General features: G+C 38.8%; 1 protein-coding gene across 3 annotated transcripts in view; it reads left to right on the top strand.

Annotated features, from left to right (window-relative positions):
* Positions 1 to 26,443, top strand: part of IL1RAPL2 (interleukin 1 receptor accessory protein like 2) — a 1,036,854-nt gene that overhangs the window by 521,699 nt on the left and 488,712 nt on the right. The window contains exons 1-2 of one of the 3 annotated variants that reach the window (XM_087426517.1): positions 2,321 to 2,397; positions 13,320 to 13,593. In XM_087426517.1, coding sequence (XP_087282643.1) covers positions 13,361 to 13,593 — 233 coding nt within the window. In that variant the 5' untranslated portion in view covers positions 2,321 to 2,397; positions 13,320 to 13,360. Of the gene's footprint in view, positions 1 to 2,320; positions 2,398 to 13,319; positions 13,594 to 15,655; positions 17,152 to 26,443 lie in introns of those variants that run through there. The other 2 variants (XM_087426518.1, XM_087426516.1) reach the window with 2 other exon arrangements.

The raw sequence follows: 26,443 nt of genomic DNA, 5'->3' as shown, positions 1-26,443 counted from the left end.
CTGTAAACAACAGGCTGCTGACATGATATGTCTTCCTTTGAGCAGGGAGGGCAGGGCAGGTGGATAAAGGTGGAGAGGGTGGTGTCACAGATGCAGAGAAACCAGCACTCACTGAGCACCAGGAATAGTATCTTTCTTTGCATTTTTCCTTTTTAAAATGTTCTTACTCTTTTTACCTGGGCTTTCAAGAAGCTAAGCGCCATAATGAAGGATTAACGAATATTTGAGAAGCATTTATTGTGTACCAACGCTCTACCAGGTGCTTTTGGCCTGAGCTACTTCAAGTGAATCTCCTGACAACATCAGGAGGGCGAGATTCATCCTCCCACTCCTACACTGGTCACCCCACCCTGCCTGGCTCCCCACCATCAGCACCTCTAACGCCAGCCACTGCCTGTGCCTGTGACCATTTTATGACGAAAAAGAAGGAAACCCTCATTATTCTCTGGTACATCATAATAATAAGATAATAACTTGGATAAAAATATTAGTCACATGTGACAATTATTCCCATTAATACCCAAGAGAATAGTAATGGTTAAGAGAATGCAACCTGGACTCAAACCGGCTGTGGGTCCTCGGGCAAGAGGTTTTTCTCTGAGTCGCAGTGTGCTTAGATGTAAACTGGGGATATCTGTAATGCCTGTCTCACCTAGAAGGTTGTTGTGAAGATTAGATGAGTCAGTGCATGTGAAGCGCTTAAAGCAGTGCCTGATATACCGTAAGCAGTTAAGAAACTCTCCTATTCTTATCATCATTACTACTATGTACCAGGTTCTTCCTCATTTAAACCTGACAAAAACCCTGTGAGGTGTGAATTTCTCCCCATTTTACAAGAAACACTCATTCTTTATAGTAGCATTAATTGCAACTATAAAGTATTTATTAACATAAATACATATAATAATAATACCAGTGATGCCTTATAATTATGTCCATTTTACAGACGCATGCCAAGTTATCAGGAGTGGTATTAATTATGATTATAATATCAATATCATGTAAATTATCCGTATTCCAAAATCATCTCCATGTCATAGGCAGGAACAGGTAACACCATTATTCTTATATTGGTATCCATCATTAGGATAGGTGCTAAAATAACATTAGTAGTAGTATTAGTAATAATAATAATAATAACATTAACCATGTGATATAATTATGCCATTTCCCAGAGGGGAAAATACCACACCAGCATTACCAGGAGTAGTAGTTACTATAGTTTTTTTATATATCACAATAATGCAAGTAACTGTATAATGCTTTGCTTCAGTTATCCTGATTCTGATGAGATGAAAAGGTTAACACCAGGGTTTCTTACCAGTATGGAATTAATTTCTTATTAATTACATTTATTAGTAAATTATTAAAACTATTGCACTTACTATAATACTTGTAATTAATATGATTATGGCATGCATAATAATAGTTAATAATACAATTGTGGTACTCATGATAATAATGATTAATGATAGCATTTAATTACGACCTTAATTATCATAATGGATACTACAAAGTTGAAATAAATAATAAACAATAATAATGTAAAGACAATAATAATGGATGCACAGTAGTTATCCCCAATTAATAAAAGGTAAAGCATGACACAAGCCTTCTGATGGTGCTTCCTGGTTAACTAATATTAAAAGCTTACAATATTACCATAACTGCAAGTAATATTATTATGGATATAATTATGCCCCTTTTACAGTGGGGACAATCAGTACCTGTGTACAGTGACACATATTGATCCTCTAACGTTAACCTAAATGCACATAGTAACATTATGGAATGTCCTGGAACCATACCCATTTCCCAGAGGGGACAAGGCGAGACCAGCATCCTGAGTAGTGAAACTATGATTATGGCACTAACACTACGCAGATGCAGGCTATATCCAGGAAGCGCTCTGAATGTGGCCATTTCCCTGGAGGAGAAGGCCAGGGCCAGCACCACAATGGGTGGCACCTTGTAGCACCCCCATCACGGCCACGTCGGTGCTACAGGTACCTACCCTCGCTGTGCCGCATATCCCAGTCACCCCCAGGCCCCGGCACCGGCTTCCGGGGCCCAGCCGGCGTCCCCGCAGCCAAAGGCGCCCCTCTCAATGCTCTCCCTGGAACGTGCTGCCCTCTAGCGGTCGCTGAGGAGTGGTGCTCGATGGCGCCAGCGGCGTAGACATTTCTTTCTCCAGGCCACGCAGGCAACTGGCACTCCCAGGTACCCCATGGCTGCCCTGGGGCGGGGCACAGGGGTCAGTCCAGGAGAAGAGGAGCGGGGGAGGAGACTGGGCGGAGCTGACGCAGAGGGGAGAAACTGCTTCCCGTCCATTACCGGCTCTTCCTCCACACCCACCTGAATGAGGCTGGGCTTCACGGTGCGGACCACGTGCACCTTGTGAGTAGATGGGGATCGGATGCGCTTGGAGGATGGAGGAAGGGAGGGAAGTGATCCAGGGTCTGGGAGGTGAGTCTGGAGAAAATATGAGTCAGTAGAGATTATCAAGCCACCCATCCCTTTGTCCAATCAGTCCTGGAACCAGTCAATTCCCCTCACCCCCAGCTTATTTGAACAGATAAGTGAAGGAGATTGGCAGCCGGTGAACCATGTGGCTATCTGAGGGAACAGTGTGCTAGGCATAGGGCATAGCCATTGCAAAGGCCTGGAGGCTAGAAGAAGCTCTGCTGGTTTTATGAACTCTCTGAAGGGCCCTAACACAGACCAATTTGTGTTGACAAATAATAAAAATATTTACTAACAGCAGTTCTCACCCCTGTTTGACTCTACTCTCCCTTTTTAGGATAGTTACAACCTTATATAACAAATGTTTATATACATTTTTGAAATTTTATATAAGATACATATTAGGATGAATCATGAAATTGTCAATATTTGACCTTTTTGACATAAAAACAGCAATTTCATATGATTCAACCTATTACAGTTAACTTATAAATATAATTATAAATCTTTAGTTATAACAATTTATATTATGGATATCCATTATATGATTACATAAATATAAAATAAAAACATTTTATAAATATATGCAAATTTATAAATTATAAGTATGATATGCAATTTGTAGTAGAGCAGATGTATGTATAATTTATAAAGTATAAATATCATAAACCATCTTTAATAAGATTATAATAGTTATAATATAATATAGTAGTAATTATAATATAATAGTAATTATAATATATAGTTATTATAGTATAATATAACATATACTAAGTATAGATATTATAATAGTATAGAGTAACATACATATTACTCTATACTATTATATACAATTAATATGAAAACATATATCATGTTAAAATATTTCATAATGGCCCTTTGCTGTCCTGAAACTAAATTTATAGGCAAGATGACATACCTATGCCTCAACTTTGAAAAAAATATAATGACCTAATGTTAATATAAAGATGATATAAAAGACAAATAATTTCTATTGAAATAATATGTATTGTCATATGTAAAGGCTTGAGAAGTACAGTAGAAGAATTAACAAAATAGATATATAGTTAATAGAAGTAGTGGTAGTCATTGAAAAGACTTATTGAGCATTGTCTCTGTGCCGGGCACCCTTCTAAGCACTTGAAGCGCACTGATGTATTTAATCCTCACAGCCCCTTGACAGTCAGAGCCCAGCGAGGGCTTCCATTATTTGGTTAGCTCAGCAAGAGGAGGGGTTTATGGAGCTGAATGGTGTGCTAAACTTGCAAATGGAGAGGGAAATATGTTATCTAAAAAAGAAGACTAAGACCTAACCAGCACTTACTTTGGAGTTTATATATTCTAGTTGACCCAGAATTTGATTTGAAATAGGGGCAGCCAAGTGTAGAGTAGAAGATGTGGGCCCTGCCCCGTGCTTGTAGCTTTTAGAGCTTGGCTACTTGATGAGTAACACTTCTGTCTCTGCCGTGAATCAGAACTCACCCCATCACAGAGCAGAACTCCGATAGTACCAGAGGTCTCATCCAGAAATCTGTGTAGCAGCACATGGCATGGAAACAACTCACTTCGGGCAGAAAGCCCGTGTGGACTCTGAGGTTTGGCGGCACTAGGGCTCTGGGTGTGAGAGCTGCAGGGTGCGTGTATGTGGGGTGTGTGCATGCCTCTGAGTACACGCTCTGAGACCTCAGTTGACTGGAACCCACCTCACGAGAGCCCTCAGTTAACCAGCTTTTATTCCCACCTATACTCCTCATTGTGAGACCAACTTTTATTCACTACAATAATTTTTCCTCGAGGTACCTACCTATGTAAGTAAGAGTCTAAAAGTTGGAAGGAATAATGGTTACCTCTAGGCAGGGATTTGAGGTAAGGATGAAACAGTGTATGGTGGTTAAAGGGGACATTAGCTATATCTGCAATGCTTTATTTCTTTAATAAAACAAAGCTACTGCAAGCAAATTGGAAAAAGTTAACATTATTAAATTTGGATGGTGAAATCATGGGAGTTTATAATATCATTCTTTAGAGTTCTCCATAACTTTGAAATTAAGAAAAAAAATCAAAAAGAAGATTGCCAGGGGGAGATTTTCCAATTTAGCACATATGCAGCTCATCTTCTTGACCAAAGATCTCACCGACCATAGGATAATCTGTTTAATTGGTGCAGGGTTAGAGCTTGTCTAATTTCATGCCTCCATTTGTGGGGGGAGTAGAAACTGACTTTCCCAAAGTTATGTATCTTCTTAGGGAGGCAGAGGTGGAATGAGAACCCAGGGTTTCTGATCTCCAGCTAGCTCTATGCCCTTTTCATGCTGCCATGCCCTTTTCTTACACTGCCTTGTCACTGAGGTCTAGGGTGATGACCTTGAGGTCATCCTCAACAAATCCTTGACAAATCCTCAGTCAGTCTAGAAGGATTTCATTCTCATCACGATTCTCTACTTACTAAGGCAAAGTGGATTTGGACTTTTTAGAAAAGATTTTTGACAATCCAAAGGTAAAGCTCCAGCCGGTGAAAATTAATTAACCAAAGCAGTTCACTCCCCTAGCACTTAGCTGTGCAAGGTTTTGTGGGATAAGAATATATAAGCCTGTATTCAGTAAGACCTACTAAGTGTCTGGTCCAGGAGATGCTTGAGGAGAAATGAAAAGAAGAAGAGAAAAAGAAAAATATGAGGAGTCTCTGACCTTGACTAATGTGCCAATCAATATGGTAGGAAAACCAGGATGCCACTTCTAACTTGACACCTAGGTAAACTAAGCTCGGGCATGACTAGAATTTTGTTGGGAGACGCATGCAAGGTGGAATAAATTGTATGAGGGTGGAGACAGGAAAGAGCCGAGTGGGCAAGGGCGCACACCATTAGTGCTCTCTCACACGGCGGTGGGTAGGACAGGGAGGGAGGAGGTCAGCCGGTCAAGAGCAGGGCATTTCTCTTGGAGAGTGGTAGGCAGCTGTTTTGATAGAGTAGGGCCTGATTTGGAAGGGCTTCGGTGGTAGACTTGATGATTTTGGCTTACCAGGGAATTGTGAGTTCTGGAGCAGTGATGTGGCAGAGAGTTTATTTTGTTATTCCTATTTCTAGTGACACTAGCTAATGGAAAGGTGGCATTCATTTCACATTTTGTGCATTGGGGCCTATCCCCTGACATTCCTATCAGAGTTTGGACACATCACTGTTCTGGTGGGTAGCAGCAGGAGGAATCTTAAGGTCTTTGACAAATGCAAACAATTTTTGATTATTAGTAAATGTGTTTTGGGGAAAAAACCCATATGATTTCATTCCATAAAGATTTACTATGTGCAATGCACTGGACCTTGTCCTAGGGATGCAAGGTAAATGGGCCATCCATCTAACTTGAAGGAGATGTATAGATAGACACATGGTGAGAGTACCATAGAGGAAAGAATTCACATGGGGCAATGAAGTGCAGTTTGACAGAAGAAGTGGCTTTTGAATCTGGGTCTTGGAGGATGAGTTGGATCTCAATCATTAGGCACAGAGGCAATGGGTATTCTAGTGGAAGGAACCAGAAGAGCAAAGGCAGAAAAGTGAATGGCATGTTCAGGGAATGCTGAGTATTGACTGAAGTATAGGATGTGTGAAGAATTGTGGCTGGGGGCAGACAAGACAGGCAGTCCCCGGTGAGTCAGGAAAGCTAGGCTTGGGGATTTGCATACTGGGAGCCACTGGAGGTTTTGAGTAGTAAAGGGATATAGTCATATAGTTCAGAAAGATCACTTTGGTAGAAGTTTAAAGAACAGATTGGAATGGCAAGTTTGGAAGATCATTTAGAAGGGTATTGCGTAGCCCAAGCAAAATATGAGAAGGGCCTGGACTTTCGTATCTATGAAGATGGAGAGGAGGGGAAGAATTTGAGTAACTTTTCAGAAATGACAAGCTTCAATGTCTTATGGGAGGAGCAGGGGGAAGTCAGTGGGAAGGGAAAGGCAGGATTCAGGGATGACTCCCAAAGTTTTTGGCTTGGATGCCTGTGGACAGGGGAGGTGGAGCAGATTTGGCCTGGGAGATAAGCTCACTGCCAAGCACCCTGGATTTGAGGGAGCAGCAGAAAGCCTGCTAGAGGGGTTGGCAGGCGGTGCTGATATCCTGTCTCCCACAGGCACATTTGCTGCCACAGCATTCAAATTCACATCAGTGCACCTGAGAAGAGCTCCTGGCTTGTGGCTAATTCCCAAGGAGGCTCATCAGGCCTCAGGTAATCAAGAGTTGAGGAGTTGATTGTAATGCCTCACGTGACTTCACCTCCCGAACGTAATTGAAGCTCATTTGTCGGATAAAGATCGAGGGAATGATCTTGACAAAGCGTAGCACAGATCCTGTAATGACAGGGAAATGAAGATGGTTGCCAGCCCATTATTAAGCGTAATAACTAGGTTGAAATGAGATGAAGGACTTCATTTAGGCAGAACTTTCCCATTGATGAATAGTAGGGGGTAAAGTGTGAAAGGAAAGCATATAATCTAATTCATAAAAAATGCAGAAATGCTTCTTAAAACCTGAAGCAATAATCATTCATTACATTTAAAGAGGTAGAGTAGGGGATAGTCTCTCTATTGGTGGATACTAATGCACAGATGAAATTTAAAAAATCAAATTTTTTTCCACCAACAGAACTTTATTTAAAAAATGACGAAACAGCTCTGTTCATATTTCCAGGCTGGGGGCAAGGAGGCACGGGCCACTCACTTCTTGGAGAATTTGACTTCTTTGTGCTTGAGGGCTGCCCATTTGAGATGAGTATACATAAAAAGAAACCTGTCTGTGTGTTTGGGGGAGAGCTGAGAGAGAAACAGAAGACATTCAACTTCCACATTAAATTAAGAATAAGAATAACATTGTATTCAATAATACATAAGTACAAAAGTTAGGATAAGCACACAAATCTATTCCTAGATTATGACGTTAGGAATTGGGTGATCATCCCTAGATATTTAGTTTTAAATAAATCAATGTGGATCAGATACAATTTATCCAAGTTTTTGATCTTCTAAGGTTAAATCAAGTACACAAATTATTAATAATTTATTACTCTGTAAATACTGTGTGTAATTAATAGGTAAATAATTGGCATACATTATTTTTTGATGGCTATTATTCCCACAATGGTTACTATTTGGGGGTAGTTTATCATTTAGCTGGAAAGATCTACTCTATTGGACAGACATTTGCTCTTTGGAATACATATGACAATTTGAATAGCGCCAAGCAAATTTTAATATTTTAATGGCTCATGAGCTGGGATAAGGAGTATAGGAATCAATATAAAGAACACGCAGTGATTAAGAGCATAGGCTCTGCAGTCCAACTCACCTGCATTGGGGTCTGAACTCTCTCACCACAACCTGAGTGACCCTGAGCAAGTCACTTAAACTCTGAGCTTTTCTTTTCTTTCCAGTAAAATGGGAATAACAAGGGACAAGAGTCCATACCTCCTAGAGTTGACGTGATAATGAAATGAGAAAAATACATGCAAAGCACCTCTCACAGCGCCTAGCTGTTATGTACTAAGGGCTCAATGAATGCCAGTAGCTGATATTATTGCTCCTTTCTGTGCCGGGTCATCCACCTGTTGTGTGTCTAACCTGGTTATCCAGTTTGAGCAAGATCTCAGCTGTATGCTCAACTTTTGGCTCCCTCTATCACCCACAGTGGTGCATCCTCAGAGGTATGCTGTGATCCCTCCCCAGCAACCAGTCGTTGGCAGATAGCAAATCTTTAGTTTTAGAGTTTAGGTGGGGAAAACTTAAGTGCTACACAAAAACTTGGACAGCCCGCCCTCTTGTGGTGATTTAGTGAATTGCCCCCAACAATTGCCCTGTGGATTCACAAAAAGGAGAGCTGGCTGTAAAAATGAATGGGATATAGTTCACAGAGTTACATTAAACATCTGGTTTATCAAATGCACTTATTAATCACAAGCACATAATAAACTAGTATCGGATGTATATCCCAGGCAAAGGACTTAAGTTGTAATGAACGTCATCAAGATATCTGGAGTTTGCATATTTTTTCGTGTGCTAATTAGCCATTTTACCTAAAGGGATTTCCAATTTGGGGCAAAAATCCAGAATTGACAATTCTATACATAGCTATGTATCCTATCCCCCAATAAAAATTGTAATGTATATAGCCATTATAGTCTTTATTTTACTGCATGCAATATTCTTTATAAACAAATAATATAATCATTGTTGATAATAACATCTTATCCTCTTTTAAGATTTATAAACTTTTCTCAGGGATTTGTTTCCACAGCAGGTAGATGTGGCAGGATTTGCTCTCCAGGTTGTTTTGTGAAGGAAGCTGAGGGTTATCTATAAAGGTGCTAAATAGGTTTGCTTTGGTCACCCAGGGCACTTTCCAGGGGACTGTATTAGTTTTACCCCTAGGAATCTCCTCTTGGTAAAATAAATTGCATAGATACTGGCATGTCCCTTTATATGCTTTGACCATTCCTTTTGTTGAATCTTCATGTCAGATTCCCTAAGCATACACTTGTTTTGCAGATTGGAATGAAAATGATTAAAATAGAGACCTGGGTTTTAAAGAAGTGGCTTCCTTTGCTCCATTATAATAATTGTTTTGGAGAGTTCAGATATTAAAGCATTTCTGCCAACAAGACTAAACCAAGAGTAATAACTTTGTGAGCTTTACAGAAATCTAAATCAAGGGAGTAGAGATGAGAATCTAAAGAAATACAATTGTTCTTTTTAATACTTGAATTGCTATTCATAAGACTCAAGAGTGAACAGAGAATGGATAATTTAGAAATAGGCAGTATTTTCTAATGGAATGACAGGAATATTTATAACCATACTGAGTGATTGTGAAGCAGAGGACAGGCATGTACTCACTTATACTTTCTCTGAGTTTGTTCTGTAGCAAGCTTCAATCCAACTGCAGAATTTTGCTGTTTTTTGGGAAAAAGCATTTTTCTTCCTGCTGTGCCTCTATTTACACTTGTGGCTGGTCAGTGAAACTCAGTTATCAAACCACCTGTGGGAGAAGCCAATCTGTCCAGAAACCACTTTTCTCAGGAGCCCTTTGGGGGCCGACTTAAACAGGTGTGACCAGACTTGTGAACAGAACAGGGCTGAATCACGTTGTGGATTAGAGGCCTGTGCTGATGAGGTCAAGCTCGCACTCCGTGTTCCACTATGTCCCCAACCTGACCATAGCCTGCACCCTTGTAAGCTGCATCATGGATCTATTTATTCAGCTATTTGCCAAATACGTGTGGAGTGTCAACATGCAAGGGGATCTGAAAGTGTGGCATGTTATTGCAAACTCCTTCTCATGACAGAAACGTGACTTGCATTGGTGACTTCTGATGGCACCATCTTTGATTCCTGGAATGACCCTTGGCTAATTGAGTTGTAGTGACCTTTCTCCTCTTCCTGCCTTTTTGTGACCCTCTCACACCTTTCAGTGCTTTTCTCTTAACCTCAAGGTTTCAGTCCCTTCATGCTGTCTTGCCACCTGACTTTCCAGGCTTCTTACCTCAATATGTCCTTCCTAGTTACTTCACTAGTCCCAAATCTAAAAATAAGTGTACTATATCCTATTCCATCCCCTCTGGCCCCCCTCTTGGTTTGTTTTCCTAGGAATAGCAATCCAGTAAAAATAAATCATACCACCTTGTTGGAGTCAAGTAGTGGTCCAATACTCTCTAGATATAAGGCTACAACGCCGTAACTCTTGGGAATGGATTTCCACTGATGAAAGTTCAGTGTGGGAAAATATTTGGTGGCAGGTGGGCCTTCAGGGATCTCTGATATCACACTCTTTGTCTACATTTTTGGGAAAATTCCCTCAGGTCTTTTGAGATACTTTATATTGGAACCTTGTATTGTGAATACTAAAGATAAAGAATAAGGGGGATAACATTTGGAAATTGTTGTCCCCATTGGTGCATATCTGTTCTCTGCCTATTGACTACCTTATAACTAAATACTTCCTCTGCTGCCTAAAGCAAGGAAAGAGAAAAAAAAGAACCATAAATCTATTAAATCAAATACATTTTGCTGAGATAGTACTTAAAAGGAAATGAATTCTTAAGAGTATACTCTTAAGGTCTGTATGACAAAGCTAGTTGTAATGGTGGGTAAATGTCTTCAACTGCCTTTGAGCATGATTGTTGTGTCTTGGAAGCAGATATTTTGATTATCTTCAGTACCCCAACCATGTCCTGTCACTAATGGGCCAAACCAGCCTGTTAACACTGTACAGGTGTAGATTATGCAACAGATACCTTTAGAGGAGGTAACTAAAGGGATTTAGAGGGCAAATGGAAAAAAACATTCCAAAAGTTTTTTTTTTTTTTCCTATCAAGTAGGTAGTTATAGAGGTTCAAAGCTACTTTGCCAAGACAAATTTGTTGATTAAAAAACACTTGCTGTGCATCTTAGGGTTGGGGAAAATAAAAACTGGAATATTAAAGCATTTGTTTTTTAATTTATCTCCACGTTTGCTTTGTTTCTATTAATCAACTTTTAAATAAACCTATGAGAAAATATATATTTTATAAAAAACATTTATATTGTTACCGCCCAGTTGTGTTGATGTATGGGAACAGTATCACAGATAATCCATATAAAAGAATAATATAAAATTCACTGAAAGATGATAAAATAAATATTAAAATTGCATTTAATCCAGAGATGTATCACCAGTAATTTACCATGACCCAGAAAGTTCATCTAAGACAGATTTTTCCTTCTCTGTTCTTGACAGTTATGAGAATGACAAATGACAGGTAAACAGCCAATACCAGAGTGAATAAAAATTCCCCCCAAAAGATAGCCAGTAATCAGTACAGATTTAGTTTAATCCAGTTGTACCTTCTTGGCTTCAACAGTTCACAACTGTCATCAAAATTCATAGTGATGAATCCAGTGCCCTCTGAATCCTCAAAGAAATTTCAAATGCCCTTCAGTATAAATTTAGAATGAGCTATTTATTTAATTATTGATTTATTTCTAATGAATACTTCACATACTATAAGAGAATTTGAAGAGGCTTATAACAAAAACTCATATGCGGCAGGACAGTGACAAATGAAGCCACAAAGAGAGATCAAAACCCCCAGAGTTCTGATCTCTGTTGGGCCATAGACCCCTTTGAAGATCTGATAGAGAGCTGTGGAACATCTCCACAGAAAAGCATAACTATCCAAATAGACACAAGGTTTTGCCAACAACCTTGAAGTCTATTCAGGGACCATCCCTCTGTTTGGCCTTGAACCCCAGGTCAAGAAACCCTCGTATAGAGAAGGCAAAATCCTGGGGTAAGATAGTTACTACACTTGAGTACTGCATTTAGCTCTAAGCTTCCTGTCAACTGAGGTTAAGAGATAAACACATCGGGTTATTGAGTTCTCAACATCTAAAAAAGGAAACAGATCAGTTTACAAAATTATATGCGAAACATATAATTTAAAAATGGCAGTGTTTATACAGTTTATGAAAGGATTATTTTATAAAGGGTAATCAAGTAATATAGAGGGATGTAGCATAATTTGATTAAATTCTTTGAAAATCAGCAATTGGAGGTAGAATATCTATGCTAATTGTTTTGACTAGCATGTTAAATTAGCCAGTGTCTCATTTCCAACCCTTCTGGAAAAGAGGAAATTCACTGTATATGTCTTTCTTTAATGGTAGATTTACCCACCTAATATTATTTGATTAAATCTGACATTAATATAATATATTCCCATGAGCACACATCAGCTGAGCAGCAAGGGAGCCTAAGGGTATAAAAAGAAATCGAATTGTGATTAAATATATTCTATTAATAGGTCATACCATGGAACACTGGCATGTAGATAATAGCAAATAATCACTTTAGGTGCCCACTGCTTCCAACTCGGGCATTTACTTTCTCAAAGGCAAGTAAATAACACAATGGTTCCTGTCACAATTATAGGCAAAAGCAGTAAAGAGTAGAGGTTAAGAACAGTCTTTGGAATCAGAGACTGGTTTTCCACCACTTATTAGCTGTGTGACTTTGGGCAAAGTCACTGAACTTCTCTGAGTCTCAGTTTTATTGTCTGTAAAATAGAATAATAAACATGTCATTCTCAGGGCTGCTCCTAGACTGTACATGAGTCCTGTGGAAGTATTTGTTTTGTGGGGCTCCTGTCTATATAAACCATTTGAGTCACCTAAAATCAACATGTCAATGTCACTCTAGCAGTCCAATCTCACAAAATCCTGTGACAGAAGTGCCACATGGCTAGCAAGAGTGATCCACTTGCCAGGCCACTCTGCTGGAATTGAGACCTAGTTGTGGGGTCCCAGGACAACCACAAAGGCACGAGTACTGGGGAACCTTGGAGGATTAAGTCAACCTCAAGCAGAAGGTTACTGTAGAAGATTGGGAATACGCCAAAGGCGCAGGGCTAGAGCAGGGATCCTGCTTGCCCAGGTCTAAGGAGGATACTGGTCTATCTCATGGGATCACTGTGAAGACTGAATGGCAACTAGAAGGATGTGCAATTATGACATACAACTATCTACTGGGGCTTTGGGAAAAAAAACAAGGAGGAGGATTGGCAATAGATGTTAGCTCAGAGCCGGTCTTCCTCAGCAAAAAGAGGAGGATTAGCATGGATGTTAGCTCAGGGCTGATCTCCCTCACAAAAAAAATTAACAAATAAATGAATTTCAAAAAAAAAAAAAAAGACTGAATGAGGTAATTTAGGTAAAGCACTTCATGCAGTGCCTGGCTCATAGTAAGTCCTCAGTACATGTTGGGAATGATTGTTGCTTTTACCGTTATTATCAACAGTGCTTACTGCATCTCATGCCCAATCTGGTTTTCTTTCAGTGGATGGCTGCATTGACTGGTCAGTGGATCTCAAGACATACATGGCTTTGGCAGGCGAACCAGTCCGAGTGAAGTGTGCCCTTTTCTACAGTTATATTCGCACCAACTATAGCATGGCCCAGAGCACTGGACTCAGGCTTATGTGGTACAAAAACAAAGGTGATTTGGAAGAGCCCATCATCTTTTCAGAGGTCAGGATGAGCAAAGAGGAAGATTCCATATGGTTTCACTCAGCTGAGGCACAAGACAGTGGATTCTACACTTGTGTTTTAAGGTGAGTGCTGTGTGAAAATATTGCTCAATACCACAGCTGGTAGTCTTTTGATTGGGACTGGAGTGTGTGCAGGTGTGCCTCATGTTACACAGTGGCTATGTTCTTGAAAAGTTGCAGGGCGTGTGGAGCTTCAGTAAATTCAATTCTAATTATTTATTGTAACTACATAGCAAATTCTTATCAGATTTTCATAAAATGGGATTCCCATTTGCTGTATATGCTCATTTAATTTAGAAAATTTTGTGATTCATTTATTCTCCAACTCCACCCCTGCCCCAGGGTCTTATATTAACAATTGTTTTTGCATAGAGCGAGTTGGCTCAATGATCTTGATATGTAGCTGTGAAAATGACCTGAAGTATCATTTAGGCCAAGGTCTCTCCTTTCTTGTTGATGGAAAATAGCTTCAAACGCTGCTGGGAGATCTCTTAGCAACTGAGCTACTGGTGAAATTCTTCATAGAATTTGCAATGTGAGTTTGAGTCCACTGTATGTGAATACTCAACATGGGACACTGTAAACACATCGTCAGCCTGAGTTCCTAGGATCTATACTGGGAAGGTATCACAGATACAATTCCTGCTTGCATGAATTTTACAGTGAAAAGCAGTCTGTTTTCTCCTTAGGGATTTCACAATATGTCCTTTCTTCCCCCCGCAGCCCAGTGCTAGGATCTAGGATCTAGAATCTCAGATAGAGACTGCATTAGATATTGAAGTAAATAGCTGAGATGACCTTTAAACCACTTTTCAATTCTGCCATTTTGGGAGTCTCTGATCTTGCTCACCGGGGACCTGTACTCTATTATTTGATTTTACCTTCTTGGAAACACAGACCCTACCTATTTTTGTCTCCTGTGGACTTTGATGCCAAAGTTATGTCACTTCTTCATCAAAAGCACATGGAAGCCCCTGGTGAGGCCTCATTGTTCAAAAGGCCAGGAGAACAAGGTGGTGTATAAATAGAGAACCTTCTTGATGCTCTGAGAATCACTTTTGTATGTGTGGGGGGAGGAGTTTTAGGGAAGCAAATGGCGAGTTTAGTCTCTTTGTGGTGGGTAAAAACCCTAGGATATTGGCAGAAATAGCAATCATGCTGATCACACTCTTAGTGATAATTAATATCTTCACCTACTTGGACAGCTCTTGGCAAAATTGAGAAGTGAGCGTAATTCAGCTTCAGTGCCTGACGCTATATTCTGTAGGGCGCTGCTGCTCTCTCTCTGCATCCCCCACGCTCATTAAGTCCTGCCAATCTAAAAGAGATCTCTTTTCCTCCCCCTACTCCATTTGCCTTTTTTGTTTGTTTTTTGCCTTCATAAATTTAAAATTTTATTTGCAAAGCATCAGCTCACTATATGCAGTGCTATACTTATAATGAACTATTGAATTAATTATTGCTTACTTCCCCTGCCCTGCTTATGTCCCTGGTCCTGCTACCTCTCCTCTCTTCTCTTCTCTCCTCTAACCCCATTCCTCTACTCTGAGCAATGTTAATAATCTAATATGTATCCTTGCATACCTTCTCCCTACTCTTTTAATTATACAAACCTATCTACATGGGAATTTTCTCCTCATTGTTTTACAAAATAAAAGGAGAGTTATATATTTCTCTCCATTTTCTTTTCTTAGTAAAAATACATAGTGGGAATATTTCCAAGTCAATTGATAAAGAGCTCACTCATCCTTTTAAGTATGTAATACTCTGTGTTGCTTAAGAGTCTATGATACCACAATTTAGTCAATCATTTCCCTGTTGACATGCATATACTTTGCTTCCAGTTTTTTTTGTCCCTACAAAAAGTGCTATAGTAAAAGCCCCCATTTGCTTTTAAATAAACTTTTAAATTTTAAAACAGTTTTAGATTTACAGAATTATTGCAAAGATAGTACAGAAAGTTCCTATATGCCCTACACTTATTTCCCCCTATTATTAACATCTTCCATGATTATGGTATACTTGTTACAATTAATGAAGCAATAATGGTACATTATTATTAACTAAAGTCAATACTTTATTCAGATTTCCTCAGATTTTCCTTAATGCCCCTTTTCTGTTCCAGGATTCCATCTGGGATACCACATCACATTTAGTTGTCATGTATCCTTTTGGCTGTGGCGGTTTCTCAGACTTTCCTTGTTTCTGATGACCTTGACAGTTTGAGTAGTACTTTTCAGGTATTTTGTAGAATGTCCTTCAATTGGGATTTATCTGATTTTTTTTTTCATGGTTATATTGGGGTAATGTATTTTTGGGAGTAAGACCACAGAGATAAAATACTGTTCTCATCCCATCATATCAAGGGGAAAAAGTATCAGTATGCCTTATCACTGTTGATATTGACCTTGATCACCTGGCTCGAAGTAGTATGTGTCTTCCTCCACTGTAAACGTACTCTTTTTTTCTGCCTTTCACGCTATCCTCTTTAGAAGAAGGTAGCTATTCATAGCCCATACTTAAGGATTGGGGAGTTATGCTCCACCTCATTAAGGGTGGAGTATCTACATAAAATTATTTGGAATTCTTCTGCATGGGACATTTGCCTCTTCTCTCCCATTTATTTATGTATTAAGTCATTTATTTATATCAATATGGACTCAGATATTTATATTATACATTGTGTTATAATGCAATGCTACTTTATTTTCTGGCTCAAATTCTTCTACCTTTGTGCATTGGGAGCTCTTTCAATTGATACATCCCTCCCTTTGACATAACCTCATCATTGTGGGGTTTTGTTTTTTTTTTTAGCATATCCTTATATTCCAGCACTAGAAGATGCTCCAGGCTTATCTTATATATTTTTTGCCCCAATCAGCCGTTTTTCCAAAGAGCCTCGATTCCTTTTAATGGAGAACGGTATTAGAAACCAAGATTTGGGTGCTAGGTGAACTCATCACTACTGGGGTGTCGTTGCTTCTAGGCTCTCTCAGCTGACAGCCTATTTGCTTTAAAACAAAGCCTTGTCTATTCCATGTACAAGTGGGATTTCCCAATAGCCCTGAAATCCTTTCCTATAGGTGGCCCTCTCTTTCAGGTACATATCAGATTGACCTTGTTTGTATTGATTGTAGATGTCTTCTAAGTCAGTGGTTCTCAACTCACATCTAGATCAGTAGAAGAGAAAGAGATGGTATTCCACTGAGCAGAGGCTCAGATTCAGGCATAACTGGTGACCTCTTTTATCCATGCAGCAGGTCTTAGGGAGCGATTGGGACTGATAGAGGTGGGTAAAATTTTGAATATTATCCCTCATGTATGCCTTGGTAAGGAAAGTTTGGGAACCACTGTTCTAAAGGAAGCAACAGTCTTTTGTCAACTCAGAGATAGTCTCTTCCAGAATGACATAAATGAAGTAGCTAGCATTTGACTATGAATAATAAACATATTTTTCAGATCTAGTAGTGGCCACTGACTCCAAATATGTGCTAAGTGAGAAATTCAGTCCATATAGCTGATTTTATGCCATTGCCAACAGGATGATATTTATAGTGAAAAAGGCTCTGAATTTGGCGATGTCTATATTCACCTAAATCCTCAATCTGATACAACATTAAGGTAATTATGGATGATTTTTTATGCTTTGTTGACCTCATTAAAATTACTGTATTGATTTCAGTGTGTTTAAAAAAGCAGATATGAAATATTTAGTAATATTCTCCACCCATTTGAATCATAGCAAGAAAAGTTTACTGTTTGTGACCTTTCAGTACCCAATTACTCATTTTTGTGTTTTCTTTGGCCAGTCTCAAGAGCAATTAGTTGAATTTCTCAGCATGTCAGTGGGTTAGTAATAGAGGAATAGTGGAGAAGTGAGTAGTGAGTCATATTTTGAGAGGCAGTGCCAGTCTAAGAATTACTGCCTCCCCCCTTCCCACCCAAATCTTTTCAGTGGAGGCACTTAGTAGGATAAAAATGATGAGAGTAATCTTATTTGACAAAATCCCACATATCACTTTCTCAATAACTTGAAACAAGGGGTGACTTAAGCTGTGGATGAAGATAGATGTATTCATATAATCCTGAACTGAATTTACAGATATTGAAAAGAATGATTAAATATAATTGAACATCTCTAGAAACCTGTGTGTTTGGGGATAACAATGGCCAAGTGCAGAGAACCAATTATAAGTTCAAAACCATTATGACCATTTACCTCTCCAATGAAATAAACAGAACAAGGATCCCCCTGTTTAAATGGGAACATAATCCAATTATTTTTGTCCTTTAGTAATCACTGAAATAAATGAGGTTCTTAAAATCTGAATGCTTCACAAACTCTTTCTAAAGGGTTCCTTAGTGCATTTATCCAGCTCTGAGGCATGACATTTGCCTTGCTATTCCTCACATTTGCGTGATTATTACTCTAACAAAACAACATCACCAGAAGAGTTGAGGGAGGGTAGAGATATTTGAAACAAGAAATGTAGCATGTTGCCAATTTTTAAATCTGTACAATGAGTACATGAGGGTTCATTATATTGTTCTTTTTGAGTATGTTTGAAATATTGCAAAAGAAAAAAGAAAAAGAAAAAAATATGTGTACAGTAATTTTGCCTGATTTTAATGACCCTTAAGTGGTCATGACCTAAAAGTGCCTATGTACTGTATATTAAACAAGTTTTATATTTCAATCAACAAACATTCATTGAACATGTACCAGGGGATTCGCTGTAGGCTGTACTGCAAGAAAACCTGTGCCTTTAGAAAGAAAAGTCATTGTCATAGTCTACCTAAGACACTAAGAAATAGCTTTTATCACCTTCTACCCTCCTACCCTAATCCCCACCATGGTTACTAAGAGATTTTCAAGAACAGTGAACATTGCTCATGATTCAATTTTGACTTAACTATTGATCCTTGAAAAGTTAAGTGTCAAGAAGTTGGTTGCCCGGGTGGCAGTTTCTAGGAGAGTAGATAGTTTTTTGTAGGAAAAATGAGAACCTGGATCTTACAGAATTAATTGACCTCGGAAAAGATCAAGATTGTACAGAAGGGCCTTGAGACAGTAGCAATGCCTTCTCTGGCCTGTGTAGGCTAAAGTATGATGCAATTAGTTTTTTTTTTTTCCTACCTATTTTTGGTTATAAGCGGGAGTCCATGATTTACTTATTTTTTGAAGCAATTGTGCATAAAGGAACACATATATAACCTGAAAATATTATTTTTTTAACCTCCAAAATTTGATAATATACTTGTTTATAAAATTCTAGGCAACAAATAGCAAAGTAGTGTCAATTGTAATTTATTTTCATTTCATTAACAGTGAATTAGATGTACTGTAATGTTTAGAAGTATAACCATACTGTTGTACATTAGCTATGTAATACTCAGAACTGTAACCATTCTATTGTACAATACCTATGTAATTTCAACTCCTTTCAGTTTTTGTTTATTGAAAGGAAGCTGATGTTTACAATTTAGTCAGTTAGCAGGATTACCTGCTTTGTAAGAATTAAGGGGTTATATTTGATAATCATAAAATAAGAATTGATTTCAAGTAATCATTGATGAGCTAGTTAACACTGGTATTCATATATATGAATTTATTATTATATATTATTATTTATAATAATATAATATATTATTATATTATTATAATATACATATATGACTATATTAGTTTCATCCCTTGTATCATTATACAAACTTCAGTGACTTTCTGTCTTATGTTTACTTTGCTCAAATCAAGGTTTTAACTTGTTGCAGGAGTTGCAAATTCAAAATCTTTTCAGGGTCCAAGAAGGTAATGTAATGATTGTGGCAGGTGATCTGAAGCATTTTGGAGTGTTGGAAGCTGTAGCAATCCTCACCGTAATTTCATTTTCATGTATTCTATTCTTGCTACCACCTCTAGCTCACTCTTTCTATACTCTAATTCTAATAATTAATTGACCCCACCCAGCTCATTGATCTCACAATGTTTTCACTGTCCCTTGCTCTCTTCTCACCTAGCATAGTTTAAATTCCATGTTCAATCATTATAATCACTCCCATACATACACTCTTGAGTCCCTTTAACCCATGCTCCCTTCATCTTACTCACTTGTGAAAACAATAACACTGTTTCAACCTAACCCTATATCTATGCTTGTACCTGTATCCTTGCAGCTGAACTTGAGTGAAGGAAAATACATAATGACATTGACCGTTCTCACTTTAAATTCATCATCATGAACCTCAAATGGACCCTTAATCTTATATAATCTTATATATCTTAATCTATATAGTCTTACTATATATTCTTGGGCCATTCAGTCTCCTGTCCTCCTACACAACTATTTCACATTGTCTGCTCCCCTCAAACCTGTAACATCTCCTTCCCTTGCTTTCCATTTCACTGAAAAGATTGAAGCAATTAGGAGAGAACTTTCACTACATCTACCCACCTATTGGCATTTGTACCTACATACTCTGCCTTCAAGTCTGTTACCATTGATGGACTGGCCTTGCTCCTATGTAAGGCCAATCACTTCACTTGTGCACTAGGTTCTATCCCTATTTGCCTACTCAAGGATAACACCTGAGCAATTTTCTCATCTCTTTCCTATATCGTGGAATTTTCTATTTCTACTGGATCATTTCCATCAGTACACACATAGATCAATATTTATGCCATCTAACAAGTCCTCTCAAGGGGCAGGCCCATGGCGTAGTGGTTAACTTCAGTGCATTTCACTTCGGCAGCCCAGGTTCACAGGTTCAGATCTCGGGCGTGGACCTACACCACTCATCAGCCATGCTGTGGTGGCGACCCACATATAAAGTAGAGGAAGACTGACAGAGATGTTAGCTCAGGGCTAATCTTCCTCAGGAAAAAAAAAAAAAAAGGTCCTTCTCTTGGCTCCACTTCCCTGCCAGCTACTTCCCCTATTTCCTTGCTCCCATTTGCAGCAAAACTACTTCAAATAAACTATTGTCTGCCCTCACAATCTTGAGCTCCTCTCCACTAATTCTCTATTAAACCCATTCCAATCAGAATTTTACCTTCACTACTCCACCAAAATTGCTCTTATCAAACTCTCCAATGGCCTAAAAAATGCTAAATCCAATGGTCAGGTCAATTTTCACTCCTCCTTTTACTTGATCCATGCATTTGGCACAGTTAATCACCCCCTTCCTTTTGATATATGCTCTTTACTTAACTTCTGGAGAATCACACTCTCCTAGAGGGAGACCTGACCTCTTAATGTTAGAGGGCCTAGGGCTTGGTCCTTAGTTTTTTTTCATCTCTATTCACACTCACTCCTTTCATGATCTCTTTATACAGTCTTATAGTTTTATACACCATCTGTACATTGATAACTCTAAAATGTATACCTTCCAGCCCAGATCTATCTCCCAAAACATGCTCTTTTATCCAACAGACTTTTCAGCATCTTCACTTGGTGTCAAAACCAATATGTCCCAAACTGAACTCTTGATCTTCCTCTTGCCTTACCATGAGTTCCTAGAAAACAAACCCTGAAGTAAAAGCTAATGTATATTAGGGAGTGTAATCCCAGCGAAACAGGAGTGAAGGAAAAGGAAAGTGAGGCAAAGGAGGAGGGACAGTATTTCAAGATAGTTGATCCAGGAGGAGAAAGGGAGAAGAATTTATCTCTTAGCTCCCATCTCCCATTGGTTAAGGGATTATCTCACAGGGTCTTAACTCTCTCAAATTTTGGGGATTGCACAGGCTGTGGCTTCCATCCCACTGCTACCACTCTGGTCCGGGACACCATCTCTTATCTCTATTGTTGCAATAAACTCCTAATTGATTTCTCTGCTTTACCACATGTCTCCCTTCAATCTAATCTTAATATAGTAGTCGGAGTGATCTTTTTAAAACATAAGTCGTGTATGTCTCTGTTCTGCTCAGGACCTTCCAATGGCTTCCCATTTCATTTGGAATAAAAGCCAAGTCCTTACTAGGGCTCACAAGGCCCTACGTGATCTAGACGCTGGTACCTCTCTAGCTTACTACTACTTTCCCATTCTTCTCACCCTTGCTCACTCTATTCCAGCCACTCTGACCTCCTTGCTGTTTCTCAAACATGACAGGTATACTGCAGCCTTAGGGTCTTTGCACTGGCTGTTCCTTCTGTCTGGAATGCTTTCCTCTCTTATATCCACATGACTAACTCCCTCATTTCCTTCAACTGTACAATTTCCTCTAGTCTAACCTTATCAGTGGGTCTTCCTTGACTATCTTATTTATAATTTTAAGATTCTCTTCCACTCAGTCCCCATCTTCCATAGTCCTGATACTTCTTACCTCACTCTAATTTTTTTTTCTATAGCAATTATCACCTTTTGTGATATATACAATTTACTTATTTATCATATTTATCGTTTATTTTCTATCTCCCCTTGCTAGAATGTAAGCTCCTTAAAGACGGAGATCTTTGTTTTCTTAAGAGCCTAGAACCGTGTGTGGCACATGGTAGATGCTCAGTAAATAATTATTGAATGAATGAATGAGCTATGTCCTAGTTAAAGTCAGGCAGCCACCTGACAGACCAAATTATTGTTACCATATAGAAATATAGGCCCAATATTGCCAGATCTGATTTTTTGAAGAAAAAACTGAAATCTCAATATTTATGTGAAATTTCCCTGATTTTTTAATTGTCTGGGCTCCCCTCCCAAAAAAGTCCCTACTCAGATTCAACTAGTTGACTCACAGTTTGAAAACTCTGAACTACTAGGTTCTGACTCCAATGTTAACCTAGGGAGTGATGCTATATTATAGCTGTGTGATCTGTGTCTTGCTTTCCTTACCTAGAAAATGAAGATTCATTTGTTTATTCAACTTAAGATATTTTGAACACTGGCTTTAGGTGTTTGGTATATAGCATTGAACAAGCCAGATTAAAATTCCCACTATCCTGAAACTTAATCTTCTAGAATGGGGGAAACATACAAATAACAAACACACTCAGAAGACTACATTGGATAATGCTTGTGGTGAGAATAAAAAAGGGTCATATTACAGGAGTAACTGAGAGGCCATTTTTGGTTGGGTGGTCAGGAAGGGCCCCCCAGAGAAAGGGATTTATAAGCTGAGACCCGCATGACAGGAAGGAACCAGCCTTGTGAAGATCTACGGGAACAGTGTTCCAGTCAGAGTGAACAGCAAGTGAAAGGTCATGAAAACAGGAACAGGATTGTTATATTCAAGTGAATTAAAGAAGGCCAGTCTGGATAAAGTACAGTGAGCTGAGGGAAAATGGCACTGGGTGAGGCTGGGGAGGCAGGCAGAGGCCAGATCCTGTTGCATATTGTGGGCCAGGGTAAGAAGTTGATTTTTATTAGTAATCAGAGGCAAAAGGAGAGTGTTGTATTTTATCTGTTTGTTTGTTTTATGCTGTGGAGTAACATGATCAGATTTCCATTTTGAAAAGATCACTGGCTGCCCTGGTAAGAATGGATTGTAGGGAGCCAAGCAAGAAGACCAAGTTGGGAAGCAATTATATTAGTTGAGGAGATATGCGATGGTAAGCTTGGATTGGGGTGGTAGCTGGGATGTGGAGAAGTGAATAGATTCTAGATATGTGTTGAAGGATGAGCTGACAGGACATACTGATGCACTGGATGTGAGAAATGAGAGAAATAGTTGAATAAAGGATGACTCCTCTGTTTTTGACTTAAGCAACTGAGTGAATCATGGTGCTATTAACTGAGAGAGAGAAGACTTGGAGAGGAGCAAAGATAATAGTGTCTACCTCAGGGAATGCTGACAAGTACTTAGCACCAATGCTGACATAGACTAAGCACTCAACACATTATCTCTTATTTCTACTTTTACTAACACTACCACCATTATTACTAGCTACAATTTTTTAGCCCTTATTATATGGCTAACACTGTGATAACCCTCAATAACCCTATGAGGTAAGTCATATTATTGAAGATGATAAAATTGATACTCATAGAGGCTAAAGAACTTGTCCAGTGAAACATGGCTAGTAAATGGTGGAGCTGAGACTTGGACCCAGGTCTGTCCAGCTCATGCACATTATCTTTCTCTACCGTCTTTTCTTTTATTACCTATTTTTACTGTTCTTCATAGGTATCTGTATCCCACAACAAATGAGATATGGTTAATTCCTGCCTGTATAAAGTTCTGTGATCCTGTCTGTTTTCAGTTTCCATAGTGTACAATATTGTCTGGTGATGAGGATGGAATTCTATTGATTGAGGATGGACAACAGAGGACAGTGAAATAGAGATTCTAAGTTCATGATAAGTGAGGATCAAGTTAAAGCAGGAATTTCAAGAGATAAAACTAGACTACTTGTCTGCCCTTTGTGATCATTTATCAGTTTCTAAACATTAAACAGAAGTACCTAAAAGTTGTTTTTTACCAAAGAAAAGAGATGGAGGAAACTTGCTGGAGGTACATCCTTAACTGACTCTTTCTTTTATGTCTGTTTAACTCTGACTCCCAAACCTCCAAGATATAAGATTCATGATGAATCAATTAGATTGATCAATACATAAGCATAAGCATATACATCAGTATATGACAAAGTGCTAGAATGAATATAATCAGGTGTCATAAATGTATGGTTATGTTTTTCAAGAACTCATTGCATGAAACTGCTTCCTTCATTCACCCTATAGGTAAAATATTTCATAGTGGTAGAAAAATGAGAGCACATTCCTTCCTAACTACAGTTTTATTTTGTTTTGTTTGTTTTTAATGAAAGAGATATTTTTCAGCCAATATCATTTCAAGTCTCAGGTATCTATTAATCACTAAACAAATATTTATTGAGCACCTACTCTGTGACAGGTACCAAAAAGGCAAAAGTGAATGACAGGGCTCCTGCCTTCTAACAGATTAAAAGAGGAATTAGAACGTGTGTACCAATTACAATCAGACAAGTATAACTCAAATAAAAGAGAGGATTCCATGTGGTTCAGCATAGAATTGTATCCTAGGAAGCAGTCCAGCAACTAAACATAATTTTAAAAGTTTGAATATTTAAGTATTTACTGTAGTCCTTTGAAAAATTGGGGGAGCCAATTTTTAATCCCCAACACTTAAAATTATCTTTTTACTTACTTTCATACTCACTATCTCTTACATACTGCAGCTGCCCAGAAACCCCTCTTATCGTCCTCATTTTGCTTCCTAACTGAAAAACTCACTCTGGAATGTATCCCCTGCAAGTTATTCCTCTTTTTGTCCTTTCTCATCCTCTATTACTTGTTTTATCCTTGCAAGAAGTTCTTGCTCCCCTTTCCAATGTAATTTAATTAAATTAGCATTGCTCCTTATAATTTTTCAGCTCTTTCTGCCCATTACACCTATTCTGCACAGTAAAAGCCCAGGAACTGAGCTGGCATACCAAGAATCTCCATACAAGTTTCTGGATTTGGAAAGACCCATACAGCCAAAAAGAGGATGATTTTCAGGGGGCAGGGAGAAGGGAACAGCTGCCAATCATAACTTAATGTCTTTTATTCTATCACATGTGAGAGAGAGTGAAAAATGCTATAAGAAAAATAGAGATAAAGTAGTAGTAGAGAATAAGGAAAATAGCTTTTTGCTTATAGAATCAGGGGTGTTTGAGATGGTTCTTGAGGATCTAAACAGCTGGTGATAGTAGAGGCCTTCCCAGGCAGATGAAGCAATGTTCAAGGGCAAGAAGGCAGTAAAACATGCGCTATGCACAGGGAAAAACAGGAAGGTCAGTTTGGCTGGAACTTGGATTTATCAAGACCTATTTTCTGAAAATGGACCTAATAATAAATAACCCTTGCTTTATGGAGGTTTCAGATATATTTAAGACATTGACCAATTCTTAGAAAAGAAGCTAAAAGATACAAGTAATGAGCATCTTAATTTGCAGTCAAATAACAATGCACAATTTTAGCAGATGATGTTTCCATAGAGAAAATATATGTTTAAAAAGGGTAAATTCCCTTCTATGACTCTACCCTAATTAATGAAAGGAAATGCTGCTGACCTCAACACTGTCAACCAGAACATGCACACCAACTTGTTTTCTCAGGGATGGGGATGAATTCACACAGAGTCGTCTCTACTCTCTCACCACTGTGAAGAGTGATCCACCTTGGCATGATAGCTGGTTAAGGTTTGGTGGGTACAGTCTGTATCTATGACTATGAAACAGAGAAAGGCTAAGTAGGAGGATGATGTGTAGTTCCACCCCAGGGCCTTGATCTCATTAAAACAAGACCCAGGTTAACACTAATCTACACACACTCATTTCCAGACCAGATCATATTCTTCAATACAAAGGCAATATACACTTATCTGGGTAGAGAGATGCCATATGCATTTTTTATTTTTCAGCCCCATTACCCTGCTCCCTTCCAACAGCTTCCACTAAGAGTGGTTTAACCATGTTTCATATTTGCATTCATTTCTTTTACTCCCAGGCAAGAGATCTCTTTCTCTTTGTCTCCTCCTTTTTAACTGGGTCTAAAGCTTACCCCTGGACTGCCCCCTTGCATACTTTACACATACATAGAGCAGGCTTTCTGTACATGTTGGTTGCTGCTTACTGGCTGGAACCCTTAGGTCACTAGGATCTGGAGGTTTTTATTTTATTTTATTATTTTTTCTCCCCAAGGCCCCAGTAGATAGTTGTATGTCATAGTTGCACATCCTTCTAGTTGCTGTATGTGGGATGCCTCCTCAGCATGGCCAGACAAGCAGTGCATCGGTGTGCGCCCGGGATCCAAACCTGGGCCGCCAGTAGCAGAGCGCGCGCACTTAACCACTAAGCCACGGGGCCGGCCCCTGGAGGTTTTTAATTTGGTCACATGAACACTTTTGTTTTCTAATATTTTAAGTTTTACCAATAGAAACAGAAATAGATAGCAGGAAGGC

Source organism: Ceratotherium simum, chromosome X, assembly GCF_057802395.1.
Source record: "Ceratotherium simum simum isolate JZ-2026a chromosome X, ASM5780239v1, whole genome shotgun sequence".
Classification (NCBI taxonomy): domain Eukaryota; kingdom Metazoa; phylum Chordata; class Mammalia; order Perissodactyla; family Rhinocerotidae; genus Ceratotherium; species Ceratotherium simum.
This window is presented reverse-complemented; position numbering and strand designations above follow the sequence as displayed.